The 17,066-nt window shown below is 32.0% G+C and overlaps 1 protein-coding gene across 1 annotated transcript; it reads left to right on the top strand.

Annotated features, from left to right (window-relative positions):
- The first annotated feature begins 3,485 nt into the window (after nucleotides 1–3,485).
- Nucleotides 3,486–12,508, top strand: LOC134701328 (uncharacterized). Its single transcript, XM_063562464.1, has 6 exons — nucleotides 3,486–3,554; nucleotides 4,519–4,827; nucleotides 7,098–7,207; nucleotides 9,298–9,475; nucleotides 11,426–11,554; nucleotides 12,120–12,508. Exons 1-6 carry the CDS (start codon nucleotides 3,497–3,499, stop codon nucleotides 12,221–12,223), a joined length of 888 nt encoding a protein of 295 aa, XP_063418534.1. The 5' UTR covers nucleotides 3,486–3,496; the 3' UTR covers nucleotides 12,224–12,508.
- Nucleotides 12,509–17,066: the final 4,558 nt, after the last annotated feature.

Consider the following 17,066-nt stretch of genomic DNA (forward strand, 5'->3'; position numbering starts at 1 on the left):
ATGAAAACCTGTCAGATAGAAAGTCAGGATGCCATGTATGCATCAATATTGAAAAAGCCTTAAAATGCCTATTTTGACCATAAAATGCCAAAATTGGTCATTTTTGCAGAAATTCTATAAAATAAAAGTTTAAATCCTTTAGTTTCATGCTATTTGACAAATTGACACCACCAAATCATTTAGGGAAGTTGCCAAAGTACAGATTCTATATTTACAGACTTCACCTATTAGGATAGAAAGAGTTGACAAATCTTAAAAAAACTTGGTATGATCAAAGCCTAATAAATTATAACACTGCTTGCAAAGTTTCATAACAATAGGATATATATTATAGACAATATGTTAAATTCTATACTCATCTTTGCGTGTTAAATTTTGACGTTAAAATTAAATAATTTCAACTATCAACATTTTGGGCTTTGAAAATTAAAATATTGCAAAAAAAATACTTTTTAAATGCCCTAATATATCATTTATTATGTACTTAAAGCAATAGAGTACCCATTTGATTTATCAGACTTAGCATAATTATTCAAAAGTAAAATTTATATCAGCCTGGGCCTAAAAATTGAGGTTTTTCAATGAAAGGGGGCGGCCCTTACATGAAGATGTAATATTTTCCAGCAATTTCAAATTGGTGAAGCTTTTTGGTTATAAATAATCCTTACGTATGTATTGAATGTACTTTAAATGGAAAGAAAAGTCACAAATAACATATCATATTAGTTTAAAAGGGTCTTAAGCCAAGTAAGACTGGAAAAAAATAAGGGTCAATTTAGGCCGTGCCACATATTTACATTAAAAAATGCATATTGAGGCTATAAGAAATAAAAAAAAATGTGTCTTTTTTATCATTTCTATACTCATGTGACATAATACAACAAATCTGAGCACAAAAAGGCTCTTGCAATTGACTTTTCTCACAGACAGTATGGTCTGATACAAAGATTTTTGCCTTTTTAATGAAAAACTTGAATGCAATTTTAGTCTCAACAGGCTTATATTTAAACCACTTGCTATCCTACAGAAGAAAAGAAAGATATTATGTGAGATGGAACACGTTCAATAGAGATTGTAAAGTGCTTTTGATACAAATTTAGAGAGGTCTTTATTGTGGACTTCAAAATTGTACCAAGAACCCCACTTTTGACTTCATCCAAACAGGGCGTTAGACATAGGTCATTTATACAACACATTTTGTACATATTGTCTGAGATAATCTTCTTTTCTGAAGATTCTGAATTCATAAACAAGTAAAAGAACTAGATAAAGGCATCGAAACACAAGTATTGACACATGGAAACCTGTCAGATAGAAAGTCAGGATGCCATGTATGCATCAATATTGAAAAAGCCTTAAAATGCCTATTTTGACCATAAAATGCCAAAATTGGTCATTTTTGCAGAAATTCTATAAAATAAAAGTTTAAATTCTTCAGTTTCATGCTATATGACAAATTGACACCACCAAATCATTTAGGGAAGTTTCCAAAGTACAGATTCTATATTTACAGACTTCACCTCTTAGGTCCGAGAACACAATTAATTCGTAGTGCATTTCTATTAGAACATAAATGAAAATTAAAAAAATCCCACCTACGCTTTCTCAATGAAATTTTTACAGTGTGTTGTACTACTTTTGGGACAAATTATATCAAAATTATAGAAAACTTCATCGCCTCTAACTCAAAATATGGACAATTTTGTGTTTAGGGTGTCTTGAAATCTTTTGACAGCTTCGACGAAGTGCTAATTTTTAAACTTTTTCAGCTGGACCAAATCACTACTTTCCTGTAAAATTCTGGACCCAATTTTTTTTACAGTGTAATTTCACCCCCCTACTTACAATTTGAGGCATTAAACATGGAGAAATAAATTTGGAAGGGGTATAAAAATTATTGGCAAGTAACCCACTGTTAACACTAGGGACTATATTTGTGAAATCAAGGGACGACAATTGTGGTCTCGGACCACAAGATCCAAGTGAGCTTTTCCCATCATTTTGCGTTCGTCGTCTTTAACTTTTACAAAAATCTTCTCCTCTGAAACTACTGGACCAAATTAAACCATACTTAACCTAAATCATCATTAGGGTATCCAGTTTAAAAAATGTGTCCGGTGACCCGGCCAACCAATCTAGATGGCCACCACGGCTAGAAATAGAACGTAGGGGTAAAATGCAGTTTTGGCTTATAACTCAAAAACCATGGCAAAGCAAATCTGTCATGGTAAAATTGTGTATCAGGTCAAGATCTATCTGCCCTGAAATTGTTAGATGAATTTGACAATCGGTTGTTGGGTTGCTGTCCTTAAATTGGTAATTTTAAGGAAATTTTTCTGTTTTTGGTTATTATCTTGAATAATATTATAGATAGAGATAAACTGTAAACAGCAATAATGTTCATCAAAGTAAGATTTACAAATGAGTAAACATGATGAAATGGTCAATCGACCCTTTAGGAGTTATTGCCCTTTGTAGTCAATTTTCAACCATGCATTTTTTCGTAAATTTTAATAATCTTTTACAAAACTTTTCTCCTGAAACTACTGGACCAAATTAATCCAAACTTGGCCACAATCATCTGTTGGGTGTTTAGTTTTAAAAATGTGTCCAGTGATTCGGCCATCCAACCAAGATGGCCGCCATGGCTAAAAATGGAACATTGGGGTACAATGCAGTTTGTACCCCATTTAGGCAATAGACTTACTGCCTAGACGTTAGCTTATTGCCTAGGATTTAAGCTTCATGCCTAACTTCACTTATTGACGCTAACATATATATATAAATAACTTAATATTTGTTGTTAAAATCTTAACAACGATGACATGTTTACTTGACCTTAACCTAATTTCCTTGGATCATTGACAATGTTAAGTTTATGTGATACTTGTATATATTCCATGTTTCTAACAACTTACAACCCCTCAGAAAGAAACTAAGACCAACACTGACATCCATTACTTTTGTAGAATATGACCATACAAAATGGTTATATCTATACTGACATCCCTTCGAAAAGTTTATGGACGATATATATATAGTTGAGTTAACTTTTATGGAATATATGATTCACAGATGACGACGGATACGTCACATTTGCTGTAAACCAATCCCGACCGCCCTTTTATCTTCAAGTGGTGTTACCTTTCAAATTGAACGTATCACCTGATTTGAACTCACATGAGCAACAGGACGGGTAACACATGTGGAACAAGATCTTCTCAACCTTCTGGAGCGTGTGTACATTGGTGTTTATATCTTTGGCTGTTTTATACATTTTTGCCATGACATTGTCAGTTCGTTTTTGACTTACGAGTTTATATATAACGTTTTGATACCTTCTGTCTATTTACATCTTCGCTAGCCAAGGGTTACGATCTACTCCCGCTCTCTTCACGTGAAGTGAGCGGGAGTGGATCGTAACCCTTGGCTAGCGAAGATGGTCTATTTAATATACCTTTTCAATTATGCTATTCCGATAATTTCAGGTTTATAGATGACAGGTATTAGGATAATGGTCATAGTGATCATGATTAAGAAAGCTCTTCTAATTAGTAAGTAAAATATTAGTATATAACAATTTAAATCTAGCTTGAACACATGACATATTTTTTCTACAGACCGGCATCGATATTATAAAAATTCAGTTTAATCCCTTTCCACTTTGCGGGTGCGAGTGCTGCCTATTTTTGACATTTTTACTCTTTGAGTATGTTTGTTTTGTTCATGCATCGTTGACAATGTAATGGAATTTGATGCGACTCTCATACAAGTGAGAGGTTTAGCTAGCTATAAAACCAGGTTCAATCCACCATTTTTTACATTAGAAAATGCCTGTACCAAGTCAGGAATATGACAGTTGTTATCCATTCGTTTGATGCGTTTGGAATTTTGATTTTGAACTTTCCTTTTTGAATTTTCCTCGGAGTTCAGTATGTTTGTGTGTTTACTTTGTTTTGTAGCGGCATTAGCTTGCTCTTTTTCGAAATCTACCTGGTTGTCTTTTACGTGCAATTAAGAGATATGGTTCTCTCTTATTACGGGTTAGCTATATATTGTCCCCTTCGGACGGACTTTCATCGTTTTTAAGACCACACTCGCTTTTAAACATGTACATGTACTTTGGTAGGAGTGTTTGCCGTGATGTGTAGTTGACAACAATATCAACATACTACATTTTATGCACTCATCTTCATTTGACTTATGAATTTTGATAAATGTTCCATAAGCATTGATAAGGGCTCCATATGCAATGAAATACACTTTACATTGGTTACAAAAAGAAGTTCGGTCAACGTCGTCTTTGTATGGAAAAAAACAATGTCAATAACTTCTACCGGAAGTCCTTTCGGTCAATCATTTCAACGTATGCCCTTGCATTCAAACAAGTATTGTATTCTAATATGATTATGTAGATGTTCGTCTGTATAAACAATTGTATTAATCATTTACAATGCAATAAAGAACAATTCACTACGGCGTAGACATCTTCTTACTTTTACATTTTGCCATTTTTAGATGTTCAATGGAACATAAAACAGAACATGATAGAAATTGGAAAGCCACTACTTTTAGACTGTGAAATTCCACATAACTTTCAACCAAACAAAAGCAGACAGTGGACAAGAGGGGAAGACAACCAACTTCTGTGCTTTGACAATATTGCCATTAACAGGAACAAGTATGATGGAAGGATACACTCACCAACTGAATATTTACTCACAATTTTAGATATAACAGAAGACGACTTAGTGTATGTATACTCCTGCAGAGTCGGTTTTGCATTCAAGCAAAAACAAATAGAAGTAAATGACAGCAATTTACTACGTAAGTATCTAAGTATTCCCTTGTTATATTTCACATCACTCTTGAATAAGAGGATTAACTCCCGAGTAATGACATTATTATTTGTACATCAAACTGAACGGTTTTTGCTATGATAATAAGACAAGTTGACTCTAAAATTAGAATTTCGTATTTCTATGAGTGATAAATCATTTGCTACTTACCCAAATTATCTGTTTCCAGATTTTATCTTATTTAACAAACACAACCAGTCTGCATGAAATTCAACTAATGGATGATGTCATTTGGTCATAGGATTTCAGCAGACTGAGTGGTAAAAAAAGAAGGCATTCTTGTAAGAAGAAATAAAATAAAAATCCTTCAATTAACTCTGTTTATCATGTTTAATCCTACTTTTAGAAAGACTTTGGACCATTTAATGTGGTACCAATTTTCATAGAAAAAACAACCACCATTAAACTACTAAACTAATGATTTTTTTTAAACTATAATCAGTTATTAAGGAGACAATACACATGTATCTACCTTTTATGATAACATTTGTCGACATGTGTAAATACCAAGTTTTGATAGTTTGGCGACTATTGAAATCAGTATTCATGACGGTATTTCCTTAAATGTCTACATTCATTTTGCAGAGACTGATAATCGATTAACAATGAGGCTATAGTGGTCGAGGTATAGAAGTACTAGTAATATAAGTGGAAGACATATTTTGTAATATTGTTTCCACTGGAACAAATTTTACGGTGTTTGTTTCACATGGAACAAACATGATAAAGGGTAGTGAATATTTGTTTTAACATAAACAGATGTTATAAGGAAATTGTGTATAACAAATCAAACTTCCCAGAAGTACTTCTGTAGGGCGGAACACGTTGACAAAGTAATACTCATACCTTTCACTTTTCCTTTCTCAATTTTCCTTCTTTTTTGATATGCGTGAGTGTGTAATAAGTGTTCCGCCTTACAGAGGTTCTTCTGTAAAACTTGTATATATTAACAAATGTTCTATATTTGTACAAGGGGCCTCTGTGGCTGAGTTGCCTGTCTAAGTAGTTACCACTGTAATAACTAGCCAGCCAACACCGATGTTGTGCGTTCGGATCCCGCTCATGCGGGTGCACTCGACTTAATTAATCTAGGATTGTCAGTTTTTCTATCAAAAGTCGGTAGTTTTCTCCGGGCACTCTAGCTTCCTCCGCCAATAAAACTTACCAAAAACGGTGCTTAAAGTGACTTTACATGTAATATGCAAAAAAATATCAAATATTAAAAAAATATTTGTTCAAGTATCCTAATTTATATTTGTTTTTTACACCCTCTGAAATTCTGATCGAGACAAGCCTCCAAATTACTAATATATGATTAGATTTCAACCTCTTATCTAAAGAACTAAACGATGAAATATTATATACTATGTACATACAATCGTTTGTGCCCTTTTAAAGATTTCCATTCATAAAAATAATATACATTTTTGTAAATATATACATATCAACACGTACACATACAAATATGCGACATTCATAGAGACAAATCATCGTTATAAAAGAATGTCGACCAGCATGTTTTTAACAATGTTTTTAGTGAGTAATTGCATTGATAACACTTATCCTTTGACACCCATAATGTATTGATCTGCATACTATAAATACTTTATTGAAATCCAGGTTGATTACGTTAAAACAATCGGTTAAAACAATCTTCTGACATCAGACTCGGACTTCTCTTGAACTGAATTTTAATGTGCGTATTGTTATGCTTTTACTTTTCTACACTGGTTAGAGGTATAGGGGGAGGGTTGAGATCTCACAAACATGTTTAACCCCGCCGCATTTTTGCGCCTGTCCCAAGTCAGGAGCCTCTGGCCTTTGTTAGTCTTGTATTATTTAAATTTTAGTTTCTTGTGTACAATTTGGAAATTAGTATGGCGTTCATTATCACTGAACTAGTATATATTTGTTTAGGGGCCAGCTGAAGGACGCCTCCGGGTGCGGGAATTTCTCGCTACATTGAAGACCTGTTGGTGACCTTCTGCTGTTGTGTTTTTTTTTTTATTTTGGTCGGGTTGTTGTCTCTTTGACACATTCCCCATTTCCATTCTCAATTTTATTATATCATGTTATATATATTTCATATCGCTCATTGATCGTTCAAACGTACATTTTTACTGTTAATAAAAGAACATCGATAAAGTTTCAATGTTTAGTAAAATTGAGGCCACAACCATTTTACAATTTGAACCTGAAACGTTTTAAAGAATGCATGAGTGTAATAATATATTACAGATAAACCAGAAACAACAGCCATAAAGTACGAGATGTTGAATGGAAATTATTCACTTCGTTTAGATTTCAGTCAGGTTTTTCCAAAACCGTTATGTAGGGTAAAGTTAAATGTATGTTTTCAAAGAGAATATGATATATAATAAGATAATTCAGTGAAATTAAGTACAATATGATTATTTAAACTTTGATGTTGCCAAAACAACAAACGACCACTAAACGTTGATACAAAATACGATAGACAACACAATAACAATAAAACACGTGTTACATAATACAGTAGACAACGAAATACCACGAAACACTGTTTAAATGATACAGAATAACATTAAACACTCGATACACACAACATGTATTTCAATAAACAACAAAAGGCCGTTTCACACTTGATACATAATGCAATAGACAACCACATAACACTAAGCTAAACACTTTGTACGTAATGCTAAAGACAACCAAATACTCCTAAACTAAACACTTGATACATAATTCCTTAAAAGACAATCAAATGCGCACAAACTTAACACTTGGTACATATAATAGGATTTCAATAGACAACCAAATACTTCTAAACTAAACACTTGATAAAAATACAATTGACACCAAATACTCCTAAGCTAAATGCTTGGTACATAATACAATAGACAACCAAATACCTCTAAGCTAAACACTTGGTACATAATACAATAGACAACCAAATACTCCTAAACTAAACACTTGGTACATGTACATAATATAACAGACAACCAAATACTCCTAAGCTAAAACACTTGGTACTTATTTAATTCCTTATATAATGCAATAGCTAACCAAATATTCCTAAACGTTATGCTTAATACATAATACAACACGACACATTACAGCGAGAAACATCAAAAGGACAACTTATGATATTTTTAAAAAGAGAAACGCTTATATTAATATCAAATGTCGAACTATCGTGATTACGTATAAACAAGTTGTAAATGGTATAGTAAAGAAAAACTTACAGGACATAAATTTGTCACCATTACTGAATCATTACTTACCACATATATTTTACAATCTCAATATGTATGTTTTGGTTTTTTTTTAAATCTCAATGTGTTTTGATAAAATATCAAATCTAATGCTTAATTTGTATATTCTCAGTATCTATTTATTATGTCTAAATATTCTATTTTAAACAAGTGTCAGTGTGTGCGTATTTTTCTTTCTTCGTAAAAGGCCTTACACGTTGGGTCTGTGTATTATTAGTTACATAGTGTGTTAGTGACCTAATATGATATATACAGGGTCAGTAAATTCCATATGGAACTTACTGACCCTGTATATATCATATTAGGTCACTAGCACACTATGTAACGAATTTATCTTACCGACTATCTTTATTTGTGGAATTTAGACTTAAGTTGTCTTATTTGCTATCATAACACATCTTCTTATTTCTGTATACAAAGTGTTCAAGTAATCAATTTTAAGAACCATCTTCAATTGGTCTGCACTAAAAAAAACTAATGTTAACGACAAATATCTATTATCAACAACCTTGATATAACAATATTAAACAGATCTTTTGATACTTTTTAATGATCAAACAATGCCTAAGTTGTAAATCCACTACTAACCGTGTATTGAAATAAGTCCCGCCTCCCTACTAACCTAATATTGAATATACACGGTCTCCACGAGGTCTCTATTAACCAATCATATTCCTATAAATGTATAGGAGGTAAGATAAATATAGATTCTTAGATTGATACCAGTGGATTATCGGATTTATCCAATCGAGATAGTTAAATTATCAATTTTAAAGTCCGAGCCGCCTTTATAATTTAACTATCGAGATTGGATAAATCCAATAATCCACGAGTAACTATGTAAGAATCTGTTTCTCTAATGATTAAAAAGACATTTTCTTTTTTTGTTAACCGAAAATCCCCTTCGAGTGCCTTTCACATTGCACGAAATTGTCAATTTCATTAACACCTGTTATCGTATTTTGATTCATTCAGTTAGCTAAAAAAGGTCATGACCCTCAAAATCATCCAATGATCTTTTGAGATCACCAGCAACCACACGTTGATTAAATTTTTTTATACAATGGGTTCGGAAAGGGATAAATTTACATAGAGTTAGAGAAATTGTAATATACATGCAATTCTGCATTGTGTTGGTTATATGATTTATTACAAATGATGATTTATATATATTTCATTTATAGGACGAATACAAGAATTTAACAATAGCACATGAAAAACAACCTCGAGTGCTGTATAGAGTAATATATATATTAGAATCTAAAGAAGCTCTTCATAGTTGTGGTAAAACAGTAAACATAGAATGCGATATAGGACGACAGAAGCTCAATATATCTGCAAAACATGACTTGGACTGCAAAAGTAAGTTTAATGTTATACATTTGGCTAATTTGCATCTAAGCATGTTGAAGTTAATAGAAAATAGACAATATTTTATAAGCAAAAACACAATAACAAAAATTGAAAAAGGCAAAGGCTAACCTTAGTACATTGTATAGAAATACATGAAATACAAGCATACAAACATACAAAAGTGTTTTGTGCTGTTGTATACTACCCTTTTTTTTTCAAATACTAAGGCTTTTCTACCTCAGGAATAGATTACCTTAGCTGTAATTGGCAAAACGTTAAGGAATGTAGGTCCTCAATGCTCTTCAACTTCGTATACGCATTTTATGAAGCCTTTTTTTTTTTTAAACTTTTGTGGATTCGAGCGTCCCTAGTGAGACCTGTGTAGACGAAACACCTGTTTGGCGTTTCTACTAAATTTTATTCTGGTATTTATTATGACTTTATATACATGCATAGTATGACTGTAATACAATATTGTAACATGTATAAGGTGCATGACTGTAAGAATTAACCAGTGTTTTTTACTTGTACAACTAACAATTCAGCATACCATCAATTGTAGACTCATGACAATTACGTGATTGGCATATAGAGTAGACATTTGCCTATTGTTAGGTTAAATAGCATCCTATATATATATATATATATATATATATGTATTTAACAAATATCAAATGTAGCCAGTTTATTCAAATAAGCTGAAGGTCGATTTACAAATTTCAAATGAAGAATACACTTTACTGTCTTCTAAATTATCATATTACCTGCAAGATACCAATTCACATATTACAAATTTCCAATAACAAATATACATCTTTCAAATGTACTTTATCACAACTTGTAAATATTACAAATATATCATGTAGCAACTATGGAAAACCAAAATTAAAATATATAGTTCGAATTGCAATTCTCAAACGTGCAATTCTTTTGTTGGATTGTTACAAAGTAAGAAGTACAAAATACATTGCATAGTTGTATTTCAAGATTACAGAGTAACATACAATCAAACCATTTAAGAATTGCACAGATGGTATTATGACACCTTTGGTTTTTCATTACGATGGAGTCCAAGGATACCCCAGATGAACTTCATTTTTTCCTAACAACCAGTTACTTAGTTGCATGTAAAGTAAATCAATATAAAATTATCCATACATGTTGATGATAAGGGGGCACCAGCAGAAGAGGTGACCAATATTTAGTCGGACTACTTTTATTAAACTTTGAAAGCAAAGGGATGTTGCTTTTTTTCTACACATTGCTTACCATCAAAAAGCTAAACTCATTTTGTCTCGTAGAATACCATTAACTTGATTAATTTTCGATAATCAAGTTGGGTTTTCTACTTTTTGCAGCGCCTTGAACATTTTGTTAAGTTTGTTGTTAGGTCAGTTAAGTATCTTAAGGAGAGACAATTATAATAAATCAATCATATTTTGTATGCAGTTTGAATCCGTATTGGCAAATCTTAATTTCCTGAAAATTGTTGGCTTTATCCACTCGTTCGTACCCTGTTTTCTAAAACTTTTGCAATTTTACACGTACACGTACTTGATTACGTCAGATTAAGGACAACCGCTCCTGATAAGTCACCAGGACTATCAAGTATGGAGTTGTATACGCAAATTTTACATGTCATTTTCCATGGATATTTGGTATGTCTGTCATCTTACTATGTAATTTCAAGGGAATGCTAAGTTAATTATATTCAGCATGTTAGTATAATGGAAAACCGCACGAAGTTAAGTATTCAGGTACATTAATATTGTTATGCCTTTTTTCCAAGAAAATTAGTTGATCCTGTACATAGTTCATTGTTATTTATTTTAGCATATACATGTATAATTTGAAAAATCATTGGTATTTTGTTTTCAATATCTGTATTTGCCTTTCAAAATTAGAAACATATTCACATATCTATATATGTTTTCAACAGTTTGTTTTAAATCATTTCAGCTCTAGATGAAACTAAATCAACAATTATACCGTACACAGCCATTGCAGTGTCAATAACTGCCTTTTTCGTAGTTGTTGTAACGCTAATTCTAGTATGTTACATTTACATAAGACATAAAAATTCAAAAGGTGAGTTTGTATAGATAATCGATGATCATCACAACGAGATTGATTTTATATAGAGCGATATGTTACATAACACTCGACTCCGCTTAGAAAGGAAACTATCCGTCGTTAAGATCAAAGGAAAAATTCGTAAAATAGCAACAATATTATATTTAGGGGATTAAATTTTAAATTGTGAAAAATGAAAAATATTAGGACTGTAAAGCATTTTTTGTTTGCTATGTCAATGGAATAAGGGGGATAATTCTATTATACATAATACAATTTGTACTGGAATTTATTAGGACAATATCAGCCAATCAAATTGCGAGAAATTACTCTAGATCAGGATGTGCTTTTATAATTATCTTCATTGTTTAAATGTCCTTTAGTTTTTAATTAAGAGAACCTTTACATATTACATCGGATTCCATGCTTGTGCTGGGTGATCGAAAATCGAAAAAATATACCCACAATATTTTACATGTATATCAAACTAGATAAGAAGGACTACCGTAACTGGTGCTATACAGATAAAAAAGCACAACTTAAAATTTAATCAATATAACATTTTTCATTTATTTTTTAGGAAAAGAATATAAACCAACTACATGTAATGAAGACATGTTGGTAAACATGCCTAAGGAGCCTAACATACAATCTAACAAAAAATTCCAACCATACTGTCTCTGACCTTGTCGAGGTTGGTTGGCTTTTTACTAACAGGAGACCCTTCTTATGTTACTTGTTCTGGAGACTTCCTATAGACTAGATGTTTACTTCTAAATCATATTATTTACCTAAATTAATCATCTGAAGCAAGCGATCGTTATTATTTATTCTGGTCATCAAAAGAAAAACATCAGAACACAGGCTAACTTAGTTTATAGAAAGTAGGAATGCTTGTCAATCATCTATATATTACAGTGTTATGTTGCAGTGTTGATATTTGTATTGTAACAGACTTATTAATGATACGTCCATGTGATTCAATTTAATATCACAAGTATTTAGTTATACAAATGTAATGTTTATACATTTATTTGTGTGTATAAAATGCGCTATAAATGTATTCGTTTGTTTATAAAATTCATGTGTGTATTTTTTCATATGTTCAATTCTACATTGTAAATGTTCAGATCTATAAAGTTTTTAATGTTATTTACAGGTCAGTTAACTAATTATAGACAAATGGATTTCCCGATATTCTACGCAACGACGATGATATTAATTTAAAGTGATAGCTAGTATATGAAAATAAGAAGATATGATCTTTTTGCATTGCCTATATTATTAGTCTATAGCTTTAATTTGATATAATTACATTAGATGTATGTTTCATCATTATACTTTATTTTTGATTGGCTAACTGCACATTACGTGTTATTCCGTAAGCAATTGCATCACTCAATACAACTTTTCATTCATGATAGCAGGTGGTCCCACAATAAAGTGCACAGGTGAATAAAATACAAAATTCATAAAATTCGTGTTTTCATGATCATAGCTAAAAAATGTAATTATAAGTATTGAATGCTTCTTTTTGTAACTTTATAGGGTTGTCAAAGCATTGACCGTGCGCACATTTTTAGTATAAAGCGCTTCCGCGCTTCATACAAAATGTACTTCGGTCAACGCTTTTACACCCCAATAAATTTACAAAAAGAAGCATTCAATTCTTAAATAAAAGGATCATGTCTTTGAAACCCTTTCGTTGGTTACCGCTAATGTTATAACATATATAAGATAAATGGTCAAAAGAGTGATGTTTATCAAATGCAAAACTAAAACAAAATACAAAATGATTTTTTAGTCGAGTGCATAGTAGGCGAGTGACATTCAGACCTAAAACATATTTTTAATGCACCGTTCTAACACAAAGCTATATTATATATCATTCGAAAAGAAAGCATATGTTGATTCCATTTCCCCCTGGTCGTAAAAGTGAATTATGGTGCTTTTTTTTTTAATTGGGGTCAAAGGTCATTCATAAAAAATTGAAAGAACACGTTTGTAATATTATTGTCTTATTTGAATCAGCTTGTAATATCGTTAATTCAAATTTTACTTTACACGATACTATGATAACGTCTCCCTGATTCTTAGTTGCATATCGTTCATGGTTTGGCGATAATTTACGTCATTTTGATGTTTTCACTCTGCTATAGGTAAAACGGTACTTTCTAAAAAACGACATATAATAACAAATATTTAACCTTAAATGTGTTATATTTACTATAATTATTGGTATGCTTTACAAAATAAAAAAAATATGATGAAATACAATTATTTGTAAGTTGGACGAGTGAAAGGGAGAGAAAACAACACAATAAAGAAAGTAAAAAGTAGACGTTTTGTCACAATGACAGTGACAATAGTCTCCTGTTTGTTAACAGCCTACAAACCGTGGTAAGATAGGAAATCACTATCGTAAATGTTTAATACAACCACAAGCAATGTTAAAGAGGATATTTCAGTGGCGGATCAAGAAATTGTCATAAGTGGGGCCCGCTCCAGTCACGCTTCAGTGATTCCCAATATAAGCAACCAATTTTTTTCCCCAAAAAGGGGGGGGGCAGACCCCCGCCTCCCTCAATCCGCCCCTGTATTTGAATCACATTTAAAGTCTCTCCGTCCGTCAGCCCCCACTTGTTTGTGGCCCGTGTAGAATTAAATCAGGAAACTTATACATTTGTACATTTATACAGATATACAGTGATCCCAATAACCAATGATTTCAAATATAGAATGCATTGCTTTGAACTATAGAACTGATGTTAAACACACTTAGTTCAGAGATGTATTATTGGATGGCACGTTGTTCTTCATAAATAAAAGTAGTTCATTTTGATATTGACATTGTTATTTGAGCCGTCAAGTTTGTAATCATTGTTTGATTCGTGCTTGTCTGGTTTGTGTCCAGTCAATATCTTTTGAACCGTTTAACCTTGGTTTTCCAAATATAGTAGAGGATGGTCATAAACTAAAATCAGGTCACTGTGATATGGATCCAATCATAATGGAATCCTGCCCGCGACATACTTTTTTTGTATATAGTTGCAAAACTAGGATTTACCAAATTTCAGATAAAGAAATCGGTTTCACAAAAAAAACTTAAGACAAGATTAATCGCAAGTAATAAAATAAACGGTACCAATTTTCTTGCACCAGATGCGCATTTCGACAATACATGTCTCTTCAGTGATGCTCGTGGCCAAAATAATTGAAATCAAAAGCTTATGTAAATGATGAAGAGCTATAATCCAAAAGGTCCAAAAAGTACAGCCAAATCCGTGAAAGGAATCAGAGCTTTGCATGAGGGAGATACATTCCTTAATTTATAATAATTTATAATATTTCGTAACAGCATATTTAAATAACACAAACAAATCCGTATTTTCATGCCAGTACCTAGTACTGTCTACTGGGCTGGTGATACCCTCGGGGACTAATAGTCTGATCTATTCATGGTTTACGACCAGCTTTAGTCGTAAGATTTGTTGTAAAACTGACACCAGATGCAAAAATAGAAAGCGGAGATTTAGAATCTAAAGTTAGGTCACACGATGACCTTTATTTTGACATTTGGGATTATATACTTTACAAACATTTTAATTCTTAACATATTTTTTTAATTACGACTGCATTTATTTTCACTCACATGTGTGCAGTCAAAAGGTTTGCAGTTAAAAATGCAAGCTTTAATTTCTTACCAGTATTTAAAACTTAGATATATATATAGATATGTATCAACTAATATGAATTTATGGGATTTAGTTCGGCTAAACCTATATATAGTGTTTTTGTCATTCTGGAGGAGTTTTCATGGAAATTTCTTGTTCATTTTACCTCTTTTCTACTACCGTCTAATAATCAAATCTACTGTATTCGAAAAAACTAAATACAATGTAAAAGAGAATCTGTAATAAGACTGTTAAATGAACTTCTTTCTTAAACGTACAAATCATTTTATACTGCCACGCATAATTGAAGATATATTTTTTAAATAAATAAAACAATTGTCAATGAGTAAACAATACATTAAGCTTGAAAAATACTACCAACCATCCCCTTCTACGTACATATTTTTGTGAATACATGTTAATACTGCTATTTAATAAGCAATTGAACCATCCATTCACTTCCTATAGAAAACCCAATACAGAAAAACATGTGTATACCGTAGTTATTTTCGCACATTAGTTCAGGATTTTTGTATATTCTTGTATATTAAAAGCTACCTTGAGTAATTATCAATTGATGTTTTAATGTACTCTGCAGATGCTGTTGCAGCGCTTGCCGGTGATACTAATGTGTTTTGATAAATATTTGGGATGAGAATATACCCACGCTAACGGTAATCCATGCACTCAGAAAAAATGGGTGGGTCGGTAAACATACTAACAAACTGCTGTTGCATAAAGTAAAGACAAACTCTGAGTAACTTCAAATTTTTCATCCAACCACTTAAATAATACCTTATCGTGCTTTCCACTTATCTCAATAGTTGCATATTTATACGTGTTAAAGCAGCATTGTCGGTATATGTCACCCAATCATAACAGCCATAATCACAAATCACGTGCTTAATATAAATACGGACATGTGTGTAAAGTAAACAATCACTTAACCGGTCCTACATCATGTGACCAATAACAATGAATGACTATTAAGTAGTTATCGTTTCCTTAGTGTTTGCTAAGTAGTTGAAGTATTACGATGATGAAAAGCTTAAAACTTTCGACTAGTGTTATATTGATACTATTGATTTCAAGACAAGGATCTATCAAGTAAAACGGAAAGTTCATAGGTAAATGGCAAAAGCCAAAAACTTAAACACACCAAGCGAATGGACGACTGTCAGTCATGCATATTACTAACAATTGTATGGAAAAAATATTTGTGAAAACTTTTGATCTTTCATCAAAGTAATGCTTAAACTACTTGGCAATGCATAAATGTATGTATATAACTTTGTTTAACTACTTTCATGAAGTTTGCTCATTCTGCATCGCTCAACCAATTAAGCTTTATGATACACCTTATCGCTGTTTGTCCGCCATTACTGGATATCACACAGGTTCCCGTAAAACTTTGACGTCATAAAACAAAACATCTGACGCCACAATGGAAAAGTGATTGTTGTATGCGTCAAAAGGTCAAGCAGTCGTGTCGGCCGGTTGAGAAGGGTAATAGCGATAAGGTGTACTGAGTTTTGGCTTTAAACATTCAAAGTGTTATGACTATCAATTATATATCATGTATATATTACGATTAAAAAACAACTAAGCCGTTAGTGTTATTGTGAAGTGACTCAAAATAAAAATGCAGAAGGTTTTATTGATCACCATTCATCCGAAATCGGGCAATCATATCAGTAATGAAAACAAAATGAGTAGAACAATAACATGAGGAATGAATAGATTGAAAAGAATTGTTGACAGAATAACTTTAAATCTTGTTGCTTCAAGCGAATCATCAAAGCATTTTAATAAGAATCAAATTACTACCTAGCGTCAATTTACTTTACCATGAA

The sequence above is a fragment of the Mytilus trossulus genome, unplaced genomic scaffold (genome assembly GCF_036588685.1).
Source record: "Mytilus trossulus isolate FHL-02 unplaced genomic scaffold, PNRI_Mtr1.1.1.hap1 h1tg000234l__unscaffolded, whole genome shotgun sequence".
NCBI lineage: Eukaryota > Metazoa > Mollusca > Bivalvia > Mytilida > Mytilidae > Mytilus > Mytilus trossulus.

What these genes read in the sequence shown, in the direction of transcription:
- LOC134701328 (XM_063562464.1), top strand. Translation starts at nt 3,497, where the DNA reads ATGACAGGTATTAGGATAATGGTCATAGTGATCATGATTAAGAAAGCT. An exon ending in AAATGACAGCAATTTACTAC is followed by an intron (nt 4,828 to 7,097) that starts GTAAGTATCTAA and finishes AATATATTACAG; the next exon opens with ATAAACCAGAAACAACAGCC. An exon ending in TATGTAGGGTAAAGTTAAAT is followed by an intron (nt 7,208 to 9,297) that starts GTATGTTTTCAA and finishes TTTCATTTATAG; the next exon opens with GACGAATACAAGAATTTAAC.